The 24,273-nt window shown below is 41.3% G+C and overlaps 2 protein-coding genes across 2 annotated transcripts in view; one reads left to right on the forward strand and one right to left on the reverse strand.

The window, feature by feature from the left end:
* LOC125739602 (NACHT, LRR and PYD domains-containing protein 12-like) overlaps positions 1–24,273 on the forward strand; it is a 926,911-nt gene that overhangs the window by 428,293 nt on the left and 474,345 nt on the right. Inside the window, exons 19-21 of the mRNA XM_049009876.1 lie at positions 3,640–3,756; positions 3,896–4,069; positions 4,210–4,282. Of these exons, the coding sequence (XP_048865833.1) occupies positions 3,640–3,756; positions 3,896–4,069; positions 4,210–4,282 (364 nt within the window). The remainder of the gene's footprint in view (positions 1–3,639; positions 3,757–3,895; positions 4,070–4,209; positions 4,283–24,273) is intronic.
* Positions 18,623–24,273, reverse strand: part of LOC125739613 (tripartite motif-containing protein 16-like) — a 100,307-nt gene continuing 94,656 nt past the window's right edge. The window contains exons 12-14 of the mRNA XM_049009904.1: positions 24,165–24,224; positions 22,041–22,100; positions 18,623–19,498 (exon numbers count right to left, since the gene is read on the reverse strand). Coding sequence (XP_048865861.1) covers positions 18,963–19,498; positions 22,041–22,100; positions 24,165–24,224 — 656 coding nt within the window. The 3' untranslated portion in view covers positions 18,623–18,962. The remainder of the gene's footprint in view (positions 19,499–22,040; positions 22,101–24,164; positions 24,225–24,273) is intronic.

Genomic DNA, 24,273 nt, shown 5'->3' on the forward strand with positions numbered 1-24,273 from the left:
GGTGTGCATTTATTACTGAAGTACATTTTCTTATATTTTAAATTGACATATATCTTCTACAGATTACTGTACTTATACAATTAGTAGTTCATCCTGTCAAAGAGAAGATATTTCCAACTAATGCTGTGTTCCATTTACCTCGGAAATCTGAAGTCTGAACTAGGAATGACGTCATACCCAAGTTAAGCTTAAGTTATTTTATTGTTCTTTATTAGTTATTCGGCTAAGCAAGAAATCCCGCTTTCGGAAAGGAGCTCCTGTTCAAGCCAGGTTAATTCTTAGCCATTGTTAGCAGTACCTGTTGAAAATACATTACGTGATATTTTACACATAAAAACACCATAGCAACACGTCCACAGAAAGCAGTGTGTACATCCAATTTAATGACCAACAAATATTACATAACTGCTAAAAAAACACTGCAAAACTACAGTTTTAATTTCTGTTGATGTAAAGCAGCCATTTCTAACTCTGCAATCGAAGTTGTGTAGGTTTCCCCAACTTCACGAGTTGGAATTCTGATTTCAGGGTTCCAGTTGAAATTTCACACTAGGAACTCCGAATTGGACTTGGGTTGAAATGGAATGCAGCATAATTCACAAATGAAAAGATACGGTGCCTGGAGTGACGATAATTAAACTGTAACTGTTCATTTCAGTTATTGGAGAAAAAAGCTCAAACGTTTCTGAAGGATGAGCTGATGAAATTCAAAAGGTACCTGGATCAGAATGACCCAGAATGCTCTGAGCCTCAGCTGGAGGAGGACAATTACCTGGACAGTGATGGTCAGATGCAGAAGACCTGTGGTAGAGAGGGAGCTCTGAAGATCACACTGTACATCCTGAGGACTATGGAGGAAAATGATCTCGCAGACATGCTGGAGAAGAGTAAGAGCTGTACCTCATTCAGTGTGTGTTTGATTTACTGCAGAAAAAGAATTTATGAAAAAATGTGTACTACATTTCAGTTCATTTATTTAATTTGATTTAATTTGACTTAAATGAGTAAAAAATGTTTTTTGAAAAGCTCTCATTTCATTTCAGGGCATCTTCTATCGCAGTATCAGCGCACAATCAAATGTAACCTGAAGAAGAAATTTGAGTGTGTATTTGAAGGGAAAGCTAAGGAAGGACAGCCAACACTTCTCAAAGAGATTTACACAGAACTCTACATAACTGAAGGGGGAGCTGGAGGAGTCAGTGATGAACATGAAGTGAGACAGATTGAAACAGCATCCAAGAAAAGGGGAACAGAAGATTCTACAGTCAAGTGCAATGATATATTTAAACCCTTATATGGGCGTGAGACACCTATCAGAACTGTACTCACAAAAGGGGTCGCAGGTATCGGGAAAACAGTCTCTGTGCAGAAAGTTATTCTTGACTGGGCAGAAGGAAAAGCAAACCAGGACGTTCACTTCATATTTGCTCTTCCTTTCCGGGACCTGAACTTGATTAAGGATGAATACAATCTGATTGATCTGCTTCACCACTTTGTCCCAGAACTGAAATCGCTTGAATCCACTGAGTTGTGTAGGTACAAAGTTTTGTTGATCTTTGATGGTCTGGATGAATGTCGCCTTCCTCTAGATTTTCAGAAGAATGAGAGCTGCTTTGATGTAACAAAGAAAAACATCACTGGATGTGCTGTTGACTAACCTCATTAAGGGAAATCTGCTTCCATCCGCTCTCCTCTGGATAACCTCCCGGCCAGCAGCAACAAATCAGATACCTCCTGAGTGTGTCCACCAGGTGACAGAGATACGAGGGTTCAGTGATGCCCAGAAAGAGGAGTATTTCAGCAAGAGATTTAGTGATCAGAGCCTGGCTAACAGGATTATCAAACATGTGAAATCATCAAGGAGCCTCTTCATCATGTGCCACATACCTGTGTTCTGCTGGATTTCAGCCACTGTCCTTGAAAGGCTTTTTAGTGAGACTGAGAAGGGAGAAATTCCAAGGACCCTGACTGAAATGTACACACACTTCCTGATCTTTCAGGTGAGTTTAAAAAATGACAAGTATATGAAAAACTATAAAACCAAGCTTAAGGAATACAGCAAGGAATTCCTTTTGAAACTTGGTAAATTGGCTTTTGACAGCCTTGAGAAAGGCAATCTCATATTTTATAAGCAAGATCTGACAGAGAATGGCATTGATGTCACAGAGGCTTCAGTTTACTCTGGATTGTGCACAGAAGTCTTTAAAGAGGAGTATGGGTTGTACCAGGAGAGGGTGTACTGCTTTGTGCATCTGAGCATCCAGGAGTATCTCGCTGCTTTATACGTGTTCCTGTCAAACTCATCAGCTGACCTGCTGAAGACTGCAGTGGATCAGGCATTAAAGAGCAAGAATGGACACTTGGACCTCTACCTCCGCTTCCTCCTTGGCCTCTCAACAGACTCCAGTAAGATTCTGTTACAAAAACTACTGGGAGATACAAGACTCAGGTCACATAACATTAAGGAAACAGCGCAGTACATCAAGGAGAAAATTCAGGAGAATTTATCTGCAGAAAGGACCATCAACCTGTTCCACTGTCTGAATGAACTGGGTGACAATTCTCTAATAGAGGAAGTACAAAGATACCTGAGATCAAGAAGTCGTTCAGCAGCAGACCTCTCACCTGCACAGTGGTCAGCTCTGGCCTTTGTGTTACTGATGTCAGATAAGAAGCTGGATGTGTTTGATCTGAATAAAAATCTTTGATATTTTATATCAGAATAATTAGAGTGTATTTATATGCTCACCCAGAAATTCTTTTTCATTCTGGATACTACAGGATATGTATATTTTTTAACATTCTCGGTGTGGTGTGTGGTTCAGTGGGTTTGGACTCTGTGTCTGTGGTCAGAAGGTCACTGGTTTAAATATCAGGCCGGCAGAGTGATGTTGGTTTTGGGCCCTTGAGCAAGGCCCTTACCCCCCAGCTTCAGGGGGCTGGATGCTGGGCAACCCTGCACTCTGACCTGTATGTGTGTGTCAGAGAGAGCAAGATCAGAGAGGCGACAGCACTATTTTACCAGGGGGATGAATAAAGTATAACTATTTCATCCCTATCTGACAGGGTTGATAATTGTCCGATTAGTGTTTTGGAAATTTAACATGTTCTCAGGTACAGCAACATAGAAAATAAGGATTTCAGTCATGGTGTCAGCAATTCAAAGATCATATAAAATATAATTAAAATAACTTAAGCTCTTCTTGACATTGAAATCCCACATAAACATGTACACTTACACATATCAGAGGCAGGAACTGAATCCAAAACCCTAGAACCCCTGGGTCGGCTGTAGTGCTGATCACTGAGCCCCATCGCTGCTCAGAGCTTTATAAAAATACTTATGCATATATTACAGAGTCTCAGTTGTAAGTTCATTAAACAGCAGGTTTGTCTCGGCTGGGGAGTGTCAAGTAAAAACTATTTGCGTTTCTGACTATAGGACAAGGAAACAACAAAATAACTGACTTTTCAGCTATATGCTGTGTGTCTTATTGTACTAAAAATATTTATTTTGATATTTTATTTGATATATCTGTGTGTGGTGTATGTATTTATATCTTAACACGTTTCCTTTTCCAGGCTGGACTGCTGTAGACTCACAGAGACATGCTGTGAAGTTTTGGCTTCAGCTCTCAGATCAAACTCCTCTCAGCTGAGAGAGCTGGACCTGAGTGACAATGACCTGCAGGATTCAGGGGTGAAGCTGCTCTCTGCTGGACTGGGGGATTCACACTGTACACTGGAGATACTGAGGTCAATATTACTGCGTATTCCACACTGTAATGTGTAATTTCTGAAAGCTTTATTGATGTCGTCACATTTACTTACAAGTAATACTCATAGGGATGAGGTGTTTTTATTTATTGGAGAGATATTGTCTGTCTCTCTGCAGGCTGTCAGGCTGTAGAGTCACAGAAGAAGGCTGTTCTTCCCTGGCTTCAGCTCTGAGGTCAAACCTCTCACACCTGAGACAGTTGGACCTGAGTGACAATGATCTGCAGGATTCAGGGGTGAAGCTGCTGTCTGCTGGACTGGGGGATTCACACTGTACACTGGAGATACTGAGGTCAATATTATTGCGTATTCCACACTGTAATGTGTAATTGCTGAAAGCTTTATTGAAGTCATCACATTTACTTACAAATAATGCTCTTAGTTTTGAGGTGTTTTTCATTTATTGGAGAGATATTGTCTGTCTCTCTGCAGGCTGTCATTCTGTAGAGTCACAGAAGAAGGCTGTTCTTCCCTGGCTTCAGCTCTGAGGTCAAACCCCTCACACCTGAGAGAGCTGGACCTGAGCTACAATCACCCAGGAGACTCAGGAGTGAAGCTGCTCTCTGTTCTACTGGAGGATCCCAGCTGTAAACTGGAGAAACTGAAGTGAGTACAGAATGTGTGTCTGTCCTGCTTTAGACTCGTGTATGTGGAGAAAATGCAACAATTAAATAAATGGATACAGCAGTACTATGTCATTCTGCTTCTGCTATAGTGTGGACCACAGTGGAGAGTGCAGGACCAGACCAGGGATCCATAAATGTAAGTTTGTTTGCATGTTTTTATTCTTAACACTGTCAGTCCTACTTTATGAAAGCATTCACAGAATTATTGTGATGTGTGTCTGCTTTTTTTCTTTTTCATTTTTTTGGGCTTAAATATGACAACTTTCTTAAATAACAATGGGAGTCTGGGAACTTCTGTAGTAGTACTGTTTTGAGATTTGTTAGTATTGTCCTAAGTCAGCACCCGTAATCTCCCCAAACTGGCTGTGACACCGAACGTCTCCTCAGTCTGCACTAGTGATGAGAATTTCGGCTCTTTTTAGTGAGTCGGATCATTTGGCTCAGCTCACCAAGTAGAGTCGGCTCTTCCGGCTCCAAAATGACTCTTCATTGTATTACTTCTGCCTCTGTTTTGATGCATGATTGATATGTGTAGTAAACCTCATGATTTCCTCAATACTATCATTTTACATTATGTTTGGTATAAAAAATATTAAATGTAAAAACCTCAAACACTACTACATGTGTATTGAACATTATGTAAGTGGAAAATCTGTTTTTGTCTTTCATCTATTCATAACAGTAAAATAACATAAATAACAAATCATAATTTAAAAATAATAAATAAATTACAACGTGCAAAATACCACCCCACAGTTTTAGGTTCTATCCATTATAACAACTGTCAATCACCTTTCTAACAGTGTAACATTTTAACATTTCCTTTGGCGCAGAAAATGCCTCAGCTTAGACGGGCTGATCCGGCTTCTGGCAGTAGCAGGCACGCTAGCCTGTCTTTTTCCTTCCATCTGAAGTGTTGCTAAGTTCCTAAGTTCCTAAGTGTCTGTGAAGGTTGTTTGTGGATCCTGCTCGAAATGACAGCTTCATCTTGCAAACTGTGCATCTGCCTTTGAGTTATCATAGCTATTAAAATGCATCCAAATGCCGCTTCGCGTGTCCGACTATCACTCATCTTGCCTATTATTCGCGCACCACATTCCCTCTTCCTCTCCTCCTCTTCCTCCCTCGTGCTCTGTACCTGTACACCGTTAGCACGCGCACCCCCCGCCCCGGTCTGAATCATCACGTGATCGGTCGCGCGGCTCACACACCATTAACACAATCTTCAGTCACAGTCAGAGCAGCATGGGGCGCTGAGCCGCGAAGGCGTTTTGCTTTATAAAATATCTCTCGGTCCGGATCCGGATCTTTTCAGCGGCTCGTTCGCGACCGATAGATACATCACTAGTCGGCGCTGCACGCTGCTGGAGGGGGATATGTGTCCGAAGAGGTTTGAAGGAAGTTCTTATTTTGACGTAAAAACAAATTAACTTCTAGTGGTACTCTTTGTGGTACAATTTAATGTTTAACATGTTTTATTAATGCTGTTTATAATTTTATGTACCTGTAATTATAGCTATTAATTTAGCACGCGCAGCATTTTGGCGCATCTTCCCGCCGCGTCGCGCGGCGTCCGACATTTCCTGAGGTATTTCACATACTTGAATTCCTGCTTCGTTTTTATATTTTATGCATCGTACAGAATAATAGAGCGCAGGTTAAAGTGCAGTTGGGTCCCCAGCGAGTCTCTCAGCGCGGCGTGTCCCACAGCGCAGGGGGCAGCCGGAACGCCGCAGACTCGGGCGGCTACATGAGTATATTGGGAATAAAATGTGTGTATTGGAGCGAGTTCTGTGTTAGTGAGTGTGTGAGGTGTGACAGTGATAATGATGGAGATGCTGGGCTTCGTCGTGGGATTAATCGCTCTTCCTCTTGCCTACAGACTCCTGCCAGCTGACGCTGGACCCCAACACAGCAAACAGATACCTGTCTCTGTCAGAGGGGAACAGGAAGGTGACACGGGGGGCAGAGCAGCCATATCCTGATCATCCAGAGAGATTTGACCGCTGGGAACAAGTTCTGTGCAGAGAGAGTCTGACTGGTCGCTGTTACTGGGAGGCTGAGTGGAGTGGAGATGGAGCCTGGATAGCAGTGACTTATAAAGGAATCGGGAGGACAGGAGTGAGTGATGACTGTCTGCTTGGAGCCAATAACAAGTCATGGATGCTGTTCTGCTCTCCTGACAGTTACTCTGTCTGTCACAATAATAAGCAGACTGTCATACCCATAAAGCCCTCAGACTCCCGCAGAGTAGGAGTGTATCTGGACCGGGCGGCTGGTACTCTGTCCTTCTACAGAGTCTCCTCTGATGGACTGACCCTCCTGTACAGCTTCACCTCTTCATTCACTGAACCCCTCTATCCAGGGTTTCGGGTTTATATAAACTCCCCCGTGTCGCTGTGCATGCTGGGATAGCTCACTGTGTGCTGGAGGAATCATTTTTACCTTATCAGAGTGTCACATGTCGCTGCTTCTCCATGTCAAAAAGGTAAAATCTCTGCTTCATAAGCAGTATAACCCTTTTTACTCTGAAGTGTGACGTATATTAGACAGAAATAAATGAATGTTTGTTCAGTTTGCCAAACTCGTGCAAAATGACTTTTTCTCTGACTATATTGTCTGTTAATGCATCAATAATGCAAATTCATAGTAAATGCAGTTGTACCAATAGAGTGATTTCTGATTCTGAATAAAATAAAATGTAATGAAATATAAGCCTGATAAGTGGGGGGAGGGGGGGGGGGGTTAGCTTTTCCCCTCCCCTTATATGTACATTTTATATATTTCTGTCTGTATATTGTATTTTCTGCCTGTACACTGACAATAAAGGCTTCCTATTCTATCCTATTAATGTCCTGGTTCCGCTCTGCTCAAAGCGTAAGTGAGGTAACTGAGTAACGTGAAACAGAGGATATAATTAAATTATCCAAAGTAAATTATACACTTTACTGTAATTTCACTAACACGATTAGATTAAATCAGCATATATAATAACCATGTAAAAGGAGACGGGAGACATAACAGCGAAAGCAAATAATATCCGTAGAGTTAAAAGCAAAAGTCATAAATCACATCAGTAACACACGTTAGATTAAATGATCAAAATACAAACAATAATAAACATTTCCTAACTAAACCTGTGAACTGCTACATTTGACAATCGACAAGCTAATTATCAAACGGCGTCTCTCTGACCCCATTAAACACCGGAAAATAGTCATTAAAAGCCGAACTAAGTCCTTACAACTAAGTAAATAATTACACAAGTAATAAAAAATAAAGCGAAACACATTCTTTCTCCCAAAAAAATACGGTTTAACTTCTGACAGCTTAACCTCACGTCCGCCCCCTACTGCCGCCCTGAGGTAACTGCGGGTTTCCCGTCGGTCGCAGCACACTGCGGTCCCTCAGTTAACGTCCGCATCACAACACGTCAGATATGGTTAACAGGTACAGTCATTATTTTACGCACAATAAAACATTAACCTGATAAAAATAGTCTGAAATAAAAATCTTAACTCTTGGTGAAGTCTAAAAAAACATGCATATTTAGCAACAATGAGAATGGACAGTTAAGTTGATATTCTGACTGCAGCATTTCCATTTTTTATTAAAACCAATGTGGACAGCATTATGATTTCACTACATGCCTGATCATCTATGCTACACTACATGTGATTCCAAAACACCAAATGATTTACTTTATATTTTGGTCAAACTTTCTTCTTTTATAATCCACACAATTTAGGAATAAGATTATTAGATGCAATGTGTCCCACAAAACACTCACAGTGGCACTGCAGTAATACAGACATACCCCTGAACACAGTGGAAAGGTGGATTCTTACTCTGACGTCCCTCTTCTTCCTCTGGTGACCAGCTATTGGCCTCTTGCAAAATTATATCAATTACATCACTGATACACTGAGCATCTAAATAATAATTTGTTTTGTTTCCAAACTTTTCACTCAACCTGCAAAGACATTTCTAGTCATTCTCAAACAAATGCATATGTACATATGTAAATAAATAAGTAATTTAAATGGCATCCAATAATTTATGTAATACATGTTGTGATCTGCGGGAGAAAAAGGGCAGGTAGGCAGGCTGGTGGTAGGGAAGGACGACGCGGGCAGACAGAAGACGTGGAAAACTGAGGATTTATTATGAACACGATGAGGGAACATGGTGACAGAGACTAACGTCAATGATGGACAATCAACTCTGGCAAGACAAGGACTCAAATAGACAGGACTGATCAAAATAACTAGACACAGCTGGCAACGATCAGGGAAACACACGTGGGTAATCAGGGGGCGTGGCACACATGAGTAGCGTACGAGCCAGGCATCACAATATAGGCTTGAATTATTTTGATATTAATATTGAATTGTGAATATGAGAGTGGGGGGGGGGGGGGGTAAATCTCGGAAGGGGTGAATGTGCTCAGGTAATTTTTAGGCCACTCTCTTTAGTTCATGTTATGTTATGGTTATTAGCTCTTATTAAAAAACACCAAACCACACATTTTAAAAACATCACAGAGGGAAAACCTCACAGTCAAATTCACAATTGTTGTGAAATGTATGCAGAAACATTGTAACAATGTAATAAATATGAAAACAGCACTGCTGATGAAATAAACTTTTTAGCTCATTCTTATTTCATGTTGAATTATCTGTTATAAAAATATGAATGTCTAATACTAACCAACAGTATGATCATTCTGTATGGTCATTTTTGTTAACATTTTGTTTATGGTTTGTTTAACTTTAATTAAATCATTTAAGCTCATTTACATCATATTTTAAAAAATACAATCCATAAAATACCAGGTTACATAAACTAGACTCAAAGCAGTCCGATTCCACTGTTGCATAACATCCACATACACTATATTGCCAAAAGTATTGGGACACCCCTCCAAATCATTGAATTCAGGTGTTCCAATCGCTTTGTATAAAATCAAACACCTAGGCATGCAGACTGCTTCTACAAACATTTGCGAAAGAATGAGTCGCTCTCAGGAGCTCAGTGAATTCAAGTGTGGTACCATGATAGGATGCCACCTGTGCAATAAGTCTACTGGTGAAATTTCCTCTCTACTAAATATTACACGGTCAACTGTTAGTGGTATTATAACAAAGTGGAAGCAATTGGGAACAACAGTAACTCAGCCGTGTAGTGGTAGGTCACATAAAATCACAGAGCGGGGACAACGCATGTTGAGGCGCACAGTGTGCAGAAGTCACCAACTGTCTGCAGAGTCATTAGCTACAGACCTCCAAACTTCATGTGACCTTCAGCTTAGCTCAAGAACAGTGTAAAGAGAACTTCATGGAATGGGTTTCCATGGCCGTACAGCTGCATCCAAGCCTTGCATCACCAAGTGCAATGCAAACCATCAGATACAGTGGTGTAAAGCACGCCACCACTGGACTCTACAGCAGTGGAGGCGTGTTCTCTGGAGTGACCAATCACGCTTCTCTGTCTGGCAATCTAATGGATGAGTCTGGGTTTGGCGGTTGCCAGGAGAACGGTACTTACCTGACTGCATTGTACCAAGTGTAAAGTTTGGTGGAGGGGGGATCATGGTGTGGGGTTGTTCTCCTAACGTGAGTTTTCTCCTCAACCTTCAGAGCCTGTAAACATGTGGTCAGCTGATTGGGATCTCTAAGCTGCCCTTAGTGTGAGTCTGTATGTGTGAGTGTGTGCTCTGCTATAAACTAGTATCCTATCCATTGTGTCCCCTGCCCTGTGCCACCTGGGACAGGCTCCAGGCTCCCCACCCCCCTGTGCAGGATAAGCAGTTATTGAAATGTGTTGGATACTTTTTCACTATGTCATCTTTCTGTTCCTGGACCTGGCTGAAGCATTTTACTTATATTAGATCTTTTAGCTTAATTAATAGTGGTAATTAATGATTCTAGAAAAAAATTCTATAACTATATTTTGGCAAACATCCTGTTTGTTTGAATGCCAAATTAATAACTCCAAACCTGCTTACCTGAGTCTCCTTCTAAAACAGTTACTAATTTACTACTAAAAACAGTTTACTAATTAATAAGGACCAAGACCAGGAGGCAGCAGGAGAGAGAAAGAGAAGCTCCCCCAGCAGAAGAAAACGAAACACAATAAAACACAATAAAACACAATAAAACACAATAAAATACAATAAAACACAATAAAACACAATAAAACAGACTCCACCTCATACAGGGAGAGAGAAGCGAGTGTGTGAATAGACTCACATTGTAAGAATTCTGATCTGGTCCTGGGCACTAATACTCGTAGGACGGTGTCTTTGGTAACTAGAAGGAGACAGAGAGAAACAAGGATGTGAGTAAAAGGAATTTACTTGTGGGAGATGAACTTCACTCACTGTGGAGACGCCAGCAGAAGGAATTTATCATTACGAGGGACAATAACAGTTGAACAACCTTCTAATCATTGTAAATTCCATGTGAGACAGATCTTTCGGTTCCATAATATAGAATAAACATGATTCCTGTGATATGGGTTTTGTAGCCAGTAGAATGTGGAGCTCTTTCACTGGTTTTCACAAAGACTTAGTTACATCGAAAACAGAAACTGACTTGGTCACACAAACGTGAGGCTGACTGTACTGCATACTGTGATAGAAAATTCTTGATTATGCTAATCAGTAATCAATAATGGAATATAGATGATTATGCAAAATGCATTACCTAATCAGTAATTAATAATTGAGTTTATAATGTGTTGTTGATTTACCTATAATGATTGAAACAATATAACCCCATTTGAATCAGTCTGATGTATCAAGCACAATGTACTAATGCAAGCTTGCTTACTGTAAGTAAAGGGATTTCTATTTTCTATGAAGGAACTAACGTTTGCCATAATGTATCTTGCTCAGCAAGGGCCCGGGTCAGCATGACCTGGAAGTGAGATAAAAGTAATTGGGTAATGGGATAAATTTAACTCGACTCAGTATGAAACTGCAGAGGAATTTCTGTGCTGATAAGCAAGCCTCAATAAGCAGAAGTGCCTGGTGTCTACAGACACCTGATCCTTTTCTTTGAACTGTCTGATGACTGCATTTTTGGCTATAAGAGATGTATGCACTTGTTGTTCGGAGAGCAGAACACGAGACGCATGATTGCTGAGTGTCTGTTCCCTTTGAGCTCATCGAATAATAAAGTTCTGTCAAACACTTAAACATTGGACTTGGAGAAATTTCTTCCACAATACTCTCTCTGCATGGCCTATATTAACATGAACAGACTGGAAAATGTTTTTTATTTATAAACCTGTATGATAGATCTCTGCCGTTTTCTTTTTGCAAACATTCTCCAGTTGATCCTTCAGTTCAGAAACCACCTTCATCAAGTTCCCAAAATACCAATGTGGATTGACAGAGATTCTGGGTCCAAATCCAGCTTCAGGGGTGACAGGAAGACCCTGGTACCTCTACAGACACACAGTCTGATTAAACAGCTTCACCAAAACAAATTTGCATTGTAATCAAATTAACAGGACCATTAACATCTGACCAATGACAGACTAGCTGAAATACAAATTAGAACATGCATCCATTTGAATGCTCTGGTTTTCTTATTGCCAAAGTAGCTGTTCTGTTACCTGGAGGAAATGGATGTGATCCTCTGTGTGTGAAAGCTGCTCCAGCTCAGAGTGTCTCCTCTTCAGTTCATCAATATCCTGCTTCAGTATCTCCATGTGTCCTTCAGCCTGACTCACTGCAGCCATCTCCTGATCTCTGATCAGCTTTGTCACCTCAGAGCGTCTCTCAATGGAGCTGATCATCTCAGTGAAGATCCTCTCGCTGTCCTTCACTGCTGACTGTGCTGAGCTCTGTTGGTGACACAGGGAGCAGAGGACGGTAAATTACAATTGGCCACTTTTGAGACTCCAGAGAGTCTCATTGTACAATAGAGATGACAGGAGGTATAAAAACAGCACAGGGCTGTTCAGGTCCAGTGGCATCAGTCAGCTTGTGCTTCTTAAACGCTGGAGACTCATAGTGAGGCTGGAGGTGAGTTTCACAGTAAGAGGCCAGACACACCAGGCAGGACTTGACAGCTTTGTGTTTTCTCCCAGTACAGACGTCACACTCCACATCTCCAGGTCCAGCGTAATGGTCAGCAGGAGTTGCTGCTTGTAGTCCAGTCTTCTTCAGGTTCTCCACCACTTCAGCCAGTATGGTGTTTCTGTCCAGAACAGGTCTGGGTGTGAAGATCTGTCTGCACTGGGGGCAGCTGTAAACTCCAGCATGATCCTCCTGATCCCAGCAGCTCTTAATGCAGCTCATGCAGTAATTGTGCCCACACGGAAGAGCCACTGGATCCTTCAGTAGATCCAGACAGACCGGACAGCTGAACTGGTTCTGATCCAGTGCGACACTGGCTTCTGCCATTTTGCCACAAACACTAACGGAATTCACTTCCATTTTCTCTCTCAGTCGTCTGTGTGTGACAGTGGGAGGAGCTTCCTGAGTTAGAGCAGACTAGGCAAACATTGGAGTTGGAGAATAAAATGGTAGATTATACATACAACAAACATGTATTTAGTTAAATTATTTAATTATATTAGTTTTATTATTACTGTCTTTGGGGGGCGGCATGGTGGTGCAGTGGTTAGCACTGTTGCCTCACACCTCTGGGACCCGGGTTCGAGTCTCCGCCTGGGTCACATGTGTGTGGAGTTTGCATGTTCTCCCCATGTCGTCGTGGGGTTTCCTCCGGGTACTCCGGTTTCCCCCCACAGTCCAAAAACATGCTGAGGCTAATTGGAGTCGCTAAATTGCCCATAGGTGTGAATGTGTGAGTGGATGGTGTGTGAGTGTGCCCTGCGATGGGCTGGCCCCCCATCCTGGGTTGTTCCCTGCCTCGTGCCCATTGCTTCCGGGATAGGCTCCGGACCCCCCGCGACCCAATAGGATAAGCGGTTTGGAAAATGGATGGATGGATGGATTACTGTCTTTGTTTTTTTCATCAAACAACCTATAATCTGACAATTTTATGTTGTAGGATAGAAATTAAGTAGAAGGCAAAGTTTTACAAGAAAACTGTTATGCAGAGAATTAATTTGTTTGTTTAAAAGCTGGTGTTTGATTTGAATTTTTCCCGAGATGCCACTGATTTAAAGCACAAAGGCAATGTAATGTTTAGCTGTTATATGGTATCAGGTGTATTACACAGGGATGTACAAACCTGTGAACGAGCCTTTATATGTGCTGCCAGTCAACAGGTTTGTTTTTCACATCGGTCACATGGAGATTAAGCACAAACTCTAAATGTCATATTTCTCATTTTTGTTTGCGTCTGTGTGGGGAGAGTGTGATTGTTTTAGGAAGGAGAGTCAGGTAAGCAGATTTGGACTTATTAATTTTAGTTATTAATTTGCCATCTAAACAAGCAGGAAGCTTCCCAAAATGGAATTATGTATTTTTTCTAGATTAATTATCACTACTAAACTAAAAGACCAAATCCAAACCAAAAGTAAAATGCTTCAGCCAGGTCCAGGAACAGAAAGATGAAATAGTGAAAAAGTATCCAACACATTTCAATAACTGCTTATCCTGTACAGGGGGGGTGGGGAGCCTGGAGCCTGTCCCAGGTGGCACAGGGCGGGGGACACGATGGATAGGATACTAGTTTATAGCAGAGCACAAACTCACATATACAATCACACACTAAGGGCAGCTTATAGATCCCAATCGGTTGACCAGATGTTTACAGTCCATGAAGGTTGGGGAGAAAACTCATGTTGGGGGAACATGCAAACTTTACACAGAGAGTGGGGGGGGGGACAGGAAACAAGCCCAGAGTCACACCTTCCCAAAACCACACAAACTTTTAGGATTTTTTTAAAGCCACTTAATGTTACCAGACTTACTCACAAGCATATATTTACATTTTAATTTACCGTATTTTATTTTGCAGACCCTTTTGCCCAAGGAGACGAAACTGAGACAACTGAGGCAAAAAGCACATTACAGACATACAGCTGTCATGGTGTCGACTGGACACAAGTTCAGCTGGGCGGAGCTAATTAATTACCTATTGTTCTACTGTTACATGTTGTTTGTACTGACAGTGGTTATGCAAGTGTACCTTTTTACTTTATTGATTGCAGTCACAGATCTTTGTGGAGACCTGAAAAATGGAAAACAGTGAATGAAAATAAAACCCATTTAAACTGAGGTAACTTTAATCTGACAAGTTATGTAGCTAAACCAACAAATCTCACTTCATGATTCAGGCCACAGGTTACAAGGAGCCATTCTTGCACAAATCTAGATAATTCCAAACTGCTGGGTCTATACTGGGGTTGGTCTGTTTGTGTTTATGATGTGGGTTTGATGTTTATATGTATTTCGTTGTTGGGTATCTGTGTGTGTCTATGGAGTGGGTTTGATGTCTGTGTGTATTTTGGTGTTGCTGTGTCTATGTGTCTATGGAGTGGGTTTGATGTCTGTGTGTATTTCGGTGTTGCTGTGTCTGTGTATCTATGGAGTGGCTTTGATGTCTCTTTGTATTTCGGTGTTGCTGTGTCTATGTATCTATGGAGTGGGTTTGATGTCTGTGTGTATTTCGGTGTTGCTGTGTCTATGTATCTATGGAGTGGGTTTGATGTCTGTGTGTATTTCGGTGTTGCTGTGTCTGTGTATCTATGGAGTGGCTTTTATGTCTGTGTATTTCGGTGTTGCTGTGTCTATGTATCTATGGAGTGGGTTTGATGTCTGTGTGTATTTCGGTGTTGCTGTGTCTATGTATCTATGGAGTGGGTTTGATGTCTGTGTGTATTTTGGTGTTGCTGTGTCTGTGTATCTATGGAGTGGCTTTGATGTCTGTGTATTTCGGTGTTACTGTGTCTGTGTATATATGGAGTGGGTTTGATGTCTGTGTGAATTTCGGTGTTGCTGTGTCTATGTATCTATGGATTGGGTTTGATATTTTCCCATGGATCCCATGGACTTCCAGTCACTTCTGTCATCATTCCCTACTTATCACCACCACACACACACTCAAGTTCTCATTCTTGTTTCTATTTTTTCCCCTACAATCTGCAATAGAACAAGCTCTAAACTGCTCAGTCCAATGGTACCGTTAGACCCGGAATGACCGTGGTCACCATATAGGTCTCATGTGGTTAGTTCTGCTTAGTAGCTCTGGTGTGTTACACAGGTATTATCTTAACTACTGGTTTTGTGCTGTTTATATGAGATCTTTTATTAGTTTGCCATTTCTGCAGGTATTTTTAATTTCTACAGGCTGTAAAAACTGCTGTTTATGTGTCAGGGTATAGTGTTGTGTATTTGTAATTAAATACTAATGTTTGAGATCAAGGGATTTTCTTCCCTCTGTCATTTATTGAAATGCATTTTTTAGCAATGTTTGTAATCACGCTTAAATAGCACAACTGTACTTTTAAATATTAGCAGTAAACATAAAAGTATGTTTCTGGGTGTGAAATATATGACATATATCTGTGTGCATGTGAGTATGTCTGCTTTAAAGGCACAGAGACCAGGCCTGCTTAGGTAAAGGGTAGCAAACAGGGACACGGCATAAATAACTGGGAAGCCCGCTATGGCAATGCTCAGTGTTATGGAACGCTGTCGGAGTATAAACTGTGAGACAGCATACGACTCGACAAGGCATTTTCCCTTTTCTGCCTATGTCACCAAAAATCTCTGTTCAGGGTTGTGTGAGTCTGGAGCCTTTTGTAGAAGCTGCCCAGGATGGGGTGCCGACCCATTGCAGGGCACACTGACACTCTCAAGCACACTGACACTCACAGGCACACTGACACTCTCAGGCACACTGACACTCACAGGTACACTGACACTCTCAAGCACACTGACACTCACAGGTACACTGACACTCTCAGGCACACTGACACTCACAGGTACACTGACACTCACAGGCACACTGACACTCACAGTCACACTTACACTCACAGGCACAATGACACTCACAGGCACAGTCACACTGACACTCACAGGTACACTGATACTCACAAGCATACTGACACTCACAGGCACACTGACACTCACAGGCACACTGACACTCACAGGCACACTGACACAGTCACACTCACACATATGGCTGAGCTGGTAACTCCAAATTACTATTTTTGGACCAGAAGGAAGCCCCACAACGACATAGGGAGAAGACACACATGGAGCAAAGACTGAAACCACAGTCCCAGATGTCTCCCAGAGGAACATGGCATCTGTTCAAACATCTGTGATAATTATAGAAAGACCAGCATCATCATTAGATATTTTGATAAGTCGTATTATTATAAATGTGATTTTAATAAGCCATACATTTGGATATGTTGTAATATCGGAAGCAAACTGTCTTGGCAGTGAGACCACAATATCTACACACATTAGCAGCTTAAGCCTGCCTGAGCTTTGGCTGTTGCAGTGGATCTCACACATAACACTGTTTTATGGGAAATATGGCAGCTGCAAAGCAGAGCTGTGTTGGAGAGCTGTGGGTCAGAAGACAGACCTGCGGAGTGTCTACTGTCCTGACGTGCATCCGGAGACAACAAAGCTCTTACCCTTGCATACACACGTATCGACCAGGTTACTTTATTCAGTGATCATGCTAAGATTTCATTCTGAGGAATGACTGTATTGCGATTCACAAAAACCTACCTTGTAAGCATAGCTACTGACATGAAACACTGAACAATGGCACACAGTGGGTCATTACAGTTAGTTGGTATCACCTGAACAGGTTAACATCATGTTTAAAGTCATCACAGACCTGATTTACATGTTACATGCTCACTTAGACACAAAACATTGAAGCTTACTTCAAATTTTATTGCTAATGTTAAACATTTTGGCACAATAATACAACCAAGATTCACTTTTTCACTTACTTTTTGCTCTTCCAAATGTGCAATGGCTGCTTCTGAAACTCCAGGAATAGACATGAATGCCGCCAGTTCTGTCACTTTCCACCAACACTCACATTTCCACTTATAGCCTGAACAAGGACAGACATCTGTGTGCTCTGCTCGGTATCTTGCATGTGGCCTGAGGTCTGCAGCCAGCCTCTGACTGTGATCTCAGGATTCAAACTTTGTTCTCACAATTCTGAATGTTTTCTCAGAATTCTCTGAATTTCATTCCACATGGCCCTAATCCACTTCTGTAAAAATATTTTAACATTTTCGTTTTAGTTGTAGTATTTTCATCCATCCATCCATCCATTTTCCAAACCGCTTATCCTATTGGGTCGCGGGGGGTCTGGAGCCTATCCCGGAAGCAATGGGCACGAGGCAGGGAACAACCCAGGATGGGGGGCCAGCCCATCACAGGGCACACTCACACACCATTCACTCACACATGCACACCTATGGGCAATCTAGTGACTCCAATTAGCCTCAGCATGTTTTTGGACTGTGGGGGGAAACCGGAGTACCCGGAGGAAACCCCACGACGACATGGGGAGAACATGCAAACTCCACACACATGTGACCCAGGCGGAGACTCGAACCCGGGTCCCAGAGGTGTGAGGCAACAGTGCTAACCACTGCACCACCATGCCGCCCCCTAGTATTTTCATTTTAGAAATATATTAACAGGTTAATGATTTATTGCACATTAAATAATGACTGTACCCGTTAACCATATCTGACGTGTTGTGATGGGGATGTTTACTGAGGGACCGCAGCGTCTCACGTGCTGCGACTGACGGGAAACCCGCAGTTACCTCAGGGCGGCAGTAGGGGGCGGACGTGAGGTTCTGTCGTCTCAAATTAATCCCTATCTTACTGTAAGAAGTAAAAATATGTATCGTCTTCTATTGAAAAAATTAGTTACTTATTTAATTATTTATTGGTATTAATTTACGTAGTAAGGACTTTGGTTTTTAATGATTCCTTTCCCATATTTTAATAGGGGTGAGAGAGACACCGTACACTATAATTATAATAAATACTATAATAAAGTCATTTAATCGTGTTATGTGATTTATGTGTACTCAGATGCCTCAGGGTGGGTGTTGGGGGTGAGGTACGTTAATATCTTGTCGATTTTTCATTTAACAAAATGTCAGATTAGGAAGCTGCCCTCTATAAGCAAAAGCATCGCCGCTGCGATATCAGGCTGCTGCGCTCAGTCACCAGAGAGCGTGGATTAAGTCTGTTACTCAGTTACGCTGTTACGCTGAACCAGGACATTAATGGGATAGAATAGGAAGCCTTTATTGTCAGTGTACAGGTAGCAAATATGACAGAGCACAAATGTAAACAGAAATATATAAAATGTACTTATACAGGGGAGGGGAAAAGCCGCCACTCCCCATGAGGATCACGTTTCATGACATTTTAATTAGAGAGAAAAACAGTCATTTTACATGTCTGTTCAGCTTGCTGAACCCAGTTATTTATTTTTGCCAAACATGCATTACACTTACAGAGTAAAAAAGGTTATACTGGTTAAAAAGCAGAGATTTTAGGTTTTGCCGTGGAAAAGTAGCAACATGTGACACTGATAAGGTAAAAATGATTCCTCCAGCACACAGTGAGCTATCCCAGCATGCACAGCGACACGGAGGATTTTGTATAATAAACCCAAAACGCTGGGCAGAGGGGATCAGTGAATGAGGCGGTGAAGCTGTACAGGAGGGTCAGTCCTTCAGAGGAGACTCTGTAGAAGGACAGAGTATCAGCCATCCAGTCTAGATACACTCCTACTCTGCGGGAGTCTGAGGGCTTTATGGGTATGTCAATCTCTTTATTATTGTGCCAGACAGAGTAACGGCAAGGAGAGCAGCTCAGCATCCATGACTTGTCATTCATTCCAAGCCGACAGTCATCACTCCATCCTTTCCTCCCGATTCCTTTATAAGTCACTCCTATTTCAGCTCCACCTCCACTCCACTCAGCCTCCCAGTAAGCGTGACTAGTAAAACTCTCTTTGCACAGAATTTGGTCCCACCAGTCAAATCTCTCTGGATGATCAGGATATGGCTGCTCTGCCCCCCATGTCACCTTCCTGTTCCCCTCTGACAGAGACAGGCATCTGTGTGCTGTGTTGGGGTCCAATGTCAGCTGGCAGGAGTCTGTAAGCAAGAGGAAGAGCGATTAATCCCATTAATCCCGATTAATCCCATGACGAAGCCCAGCATCTCATGAAGCACCACCATGAAGTGGGATGTTTAAGTGTTTAACAATCTTTATTATTCGATGAGCTCAAAGGGAACAGACACTCAGCAATCATGCATCTCGTGCTCTGCTCCTCGAACAACAAATGTAATCTTATAGCCAAAAATGGGCCAGTCATCAGACAGTTGAAGGAAAGTTCAGACAGTTGAAGGAAAGATCAGACAGTTCAAGGAAAGATCAGACAGTTCAAGGAAAGGTTGGTTGTCTGGAGACTCCAGTTACTTCTGCTTATTGAGGCTCACTTTTCAGCTCAGAACAAGTCCATCTATCGGGAATTTTCCTTTTGCAATATCATTCTTTCATGGTGCAAAACAATGACCTTAGAAGCTTTTAACTCTGGATTTCAACCACACCACATTAATGAGTGTCCACTTGTTAATGTTTTAAGTGACATCTGAGAAGTGATGAACCAAAAATCTCAGTTTTGGTATTATTGGATCTCAGTGCTGCGCTCGACTATAAGATACTGCCAGACGGAGTAGAAAAAGGGGTGGGTCTTTATGGCACCATGATACGATATAGATAAATGATTGGTTTGAATTCTATTGATGAGCCAGGGACTACTTTGTGTTAAAAGGATAATTATGAATCCGAGTGAACGAAAATTACGTGTGGAGTTCCTCAATGGTCCACTCTTGAGTCTCTCCATTCAACATCTTCATGCATCCATTTCCTCAGATTATGGAACACTATAAAATCTCATTTTACGTAAGGGCATATAAATAGTAATTGAAAATTAATTCATAACAAATAATAATGCATTCATAAAGCATTGTAAACATGGGTATGAATATTTTTGAAAAGGAATGAATTATAGCCATGTGTATTATACATGCAGCAGTCATCCATAATGCACCACAGACACCTTCGTAATGCATTATAATAGTTGGCTAAACATAAAGGATGCTTTGTATTGCATTATGCAGGTATCTATAATAGATTATAGATGAGAGCTTTATCATGTTCATGTTATGCCATTTCATAAATATTTACAGCCATGTTTATAATGCTTTATGAATGCATTATAATGCACTATGAATTACTAAAAACATGGACTTCAGTAAAGTGTTATCAAAATCTCATCACAATTAAGCAAATGACACACAACTCTACATTATGGTGTCACCACGTGATTATAGTGTTACATGCATAAGAGAGTGTAGATATCAGATTTATTTTTTCTTCTCCTTTTACCAGAACTGTCAAGAACAGGATTGCTGCTCCTGGCTGTTAAGCCCTATCCATCTGAAATTTAAGGCAACCCATTATTGGTGCTCAGTGTTCCAGTGGAAGATCTAACCAATCCTGACTGGCCTCTTCCTGATGGGAGGGGCCTAGCATTCCGAAGCTGCCCGTGTCTGTGTGTCTCGTAGGGCAGATATGGTTGTAGTGTTAATGTAAATTGGTGAGTTCGTTGTCTTTGATACTCTCCTCCTGTTTTCTGGGAAAGGTTTACTCAGTATTGCCAGAATCAAAACCAAGCAGGGCGAAGCAGATTTTACTCTCTATGCTCCCCATCAGTGGAACAAACTTCCTGAAGACCTGAGGTCTGCTAACACTGTCAGCTCAGAATAATCAGGGCTTAAAATTTTACTGTTTCCTGCAGCTGATCAATAGATTTAACCAACAGGAGTTTAGTTATACACTGCATCTAACTTCTTTTTAGTTAACTTTTTGTTGCTTGCTTGGCTTTTAGGCTTTTTAAAATGCCTTTTAAAATGACAATGAACGCATTTGCAAGTCTAACTCAAAAGTTTTGAAGTACCAAAAATGCACCGCAGCTGTAATGGTATACTTTGGGTACTGGAACTTTGGATACTGGTACTCGACTGGAAGTCAATGGAAAAGGGAAAGTACCAAAAGTACCGTACCTGGTGCAGTGGAAAAACACCCAAAACGACAGAGAGAAACAGGGATGTGAGTAAAAGGAATTTACTTGTGGGGGATGGACTTCACTCACTGTGGAGACACCAGCAGTAGAGTAGAGGGATGCGCAATATCAAGCATAATAACAAACTGCAAATCAGTGTAAGTTACACATCATACACACGTCATACACCCCAAAGTTCCGAAGTACCAAAAAAGTCTTCCTGCTGAAATGGTATATTGGGTAATGGAACTTCTGGTACTGGTACTCGACCGGAAGTCAGTGGAAAAGGGGAAGTACCAAATATACCGTACCTGGTGCAGTGGAAAAGCACCATGAATAAACTTGCCTTGCTTTGCAATTGGATTCAAAGGCTCCTGACATAAACAGCTTATGTAAATGTGAAAGACCAAGAGGCAGCGGTAGAGAGAAAGTGAAGCTCCTCTAGCAGAAGAAGATGAAACACAGTAAAACACAATAAAACACAATAAAACACAATAAAACACAATAAAACACAGTAAAACACATTCCACCTCATACAGGGAGAGAGAAGCGTGTGTGAACAGACTCACATTGTAAGAATCCTGCTGTGGTCCTGGGCACAGATACAGGTGACATGGTCACTTTAGTAGCTAGAAGGAGACAGAGAGAAACAGGGATGTGAGTAAAAGGAATTTCCTTGTGGGAGATGGACTTCACTCACTGTGGAGACAACAGCAGTAGAGTATTATCATTACGAAGGATGGACAATAACAAGCATTTTAGCAAACTGCAAATCATTGCAACTTACACATCATACAGATTTTGGGCTCTATATAGAAGAAGAAGCATGATTCATGTGATCTCAGTTTTGCAGTTTGTAGTATGTGAAGCTCTGTCACCACTTTTCACAAGTACTGGAACATTATAACATCTCTTACCATAATTATCCAAAAGAAACACAACTCTATATAATGGTGTCACCATGTGAGTATAGCCACTTAGATTCAATTAAAAGTACATTGAACCAATCAATGAGCAGATTTTCCAGAATGTTCCATGACTGAATACAGAAAAAACTGACATAATTGATTTTGGCTCCAAAAATGAAAGACTGGAAGTCATTGTTCACCTTGAATCATGGACACAAAAATCTACAAATCAAGCCAGAAATTTTGGTGCACTTCTGGACTGAAACCTAAAGTCTAACAGCTACATAATATAAAGGCAATTCCAAAATCAGCCTCCCACCACCTTAAAGGATTTCTGTCTAACCAAGATACAGAAAAGCTTGTTCATGTGTCTATTTTCTGAAGGTTAGACTATTGTAAAGGTGTCTTCATGGGTCTTGCCAAAACATCTACCAGACAACAACAGCTCACCCTGAATGCTTCCACTACAGTCCTCACTAACACCAAGGAAGTAGCGCATACTACACAGGTCCTTAATCACTACACCAGCTTAATGTGTATCACAGGATTGAGTTTAAAATGTTACTTCTTTACTAAATTACCTCAGGTCTAAATCTATTTCTGGTTTCCTTGAATGTTATGAGGGATTCGGACCATGAGTTCATCTAGGAAAGGTTTACTCAGTCTTCCCAGATTCAGTCCTGTGTTTGATTATCTCTCTCCAAGTTGGAACTCGGATAAAAACCTCATGAAAAACGTCACTTCCTGTCGGAAACATGCCTCTAACATTGATGTCAGACAGAAATTTGTTGTCTGAGATTCCCCTGTGATGTCATTTCAACATGGCTGCTTACACAGTCAACAATAATTCTGTTTTATAAATATTTTATTATGTTTATTTAGTGAAATGTATCAATAGTTATAAATGTAATTGCACACAGTCGATTTAGACACTATCATATCATGACCGTAAACAGTATCCTAGGGTGCAAATTCATGTTTTTACCAGACTTGTTAATGCCTTTTGTTTGTTTGTAGTTTGTTTTCCTCTCGAAAAAAGAACATTACTATGGATCTATTAAAATATTGTAAAACTTTTAATGTGGCTTGACTAGTTTGAGTTTCTTGTTTCTGTCTCTTGGAAAAATGAATCTTACTCCAAATCTGCTAAAATATAAAACAACAACACACAACAGCGTGTTTGTGGAGGCAGCCATGTTTGTTCCGAGATGTGTAGCTCCAATGGGAGATTGTCGGACATGACGTCACGCACCTTGGAATTTACGACTTCGGAGAGGTAATTGAACGCACCACAAGACCAAGCAGGGTGAAGCAGATTTTAGTCTCTATGCTTCCTGTGTGTAGAACAAGCTTCCTGAAGATGTGTGGTTTGCTGACGCGGTCAGCTCATTATAATCAGGGCTCAAAACATTGCTGTTTGTTGCAGCTTTTCAACAGATTAAATCAGCAGGAATTCAGTGATGCACTGCCTCTACAATGCAACTTCTTTTTAGTTAAGTATTTCTTTGTTTGTTTGGCTTTTAGGCTTTTTAAATTGTCTTTTAAATCATCAATGAACGCATTTCCAAGTCTCACCCCAAAGTTCCGAAGTATCAAAAAAGTACCCCAGCTGCATTACTTAGCAGTTGGATTCAAAGGCTCCTGATATAAACAGCTCATGTAAATGTGAAAGACCAGGAAACAGTGAGACAGAAAGAGAAGCTCCACTAGCAGAAGAAATGAAACACAATAATACAAACTCCACCTCATACAGGGAGAGAGAAGCATTTGTCTGAAATGACTCACATGGTAAGAATCCTGCTGTGGTCCTGGGCACGGATACTGGTGACATGCTCACTTTAGTAGCTAGAAGGAGATAGAGAGAAACAGGGATGTGAGTAAAAGGAATTTACTT

The sequence above is a fragment of the Brienomyrus brachyistius genome, chromosome 4, assembly GCF_023856365.1.
Source record: "Brienomyrus brachyistius isolate T26 chromosome 4, BBRACH_0.4, whole genome shotgun sequence".
In the NCBI taxonomy this organism is placed as follows: domain Eukaryota; kingdom Metazoa; phylum Chordata; class Actinopteri; order Osteoglossiformes; family Mormyridae; genus Brienomyrus; species Brienomyrus brachyistius.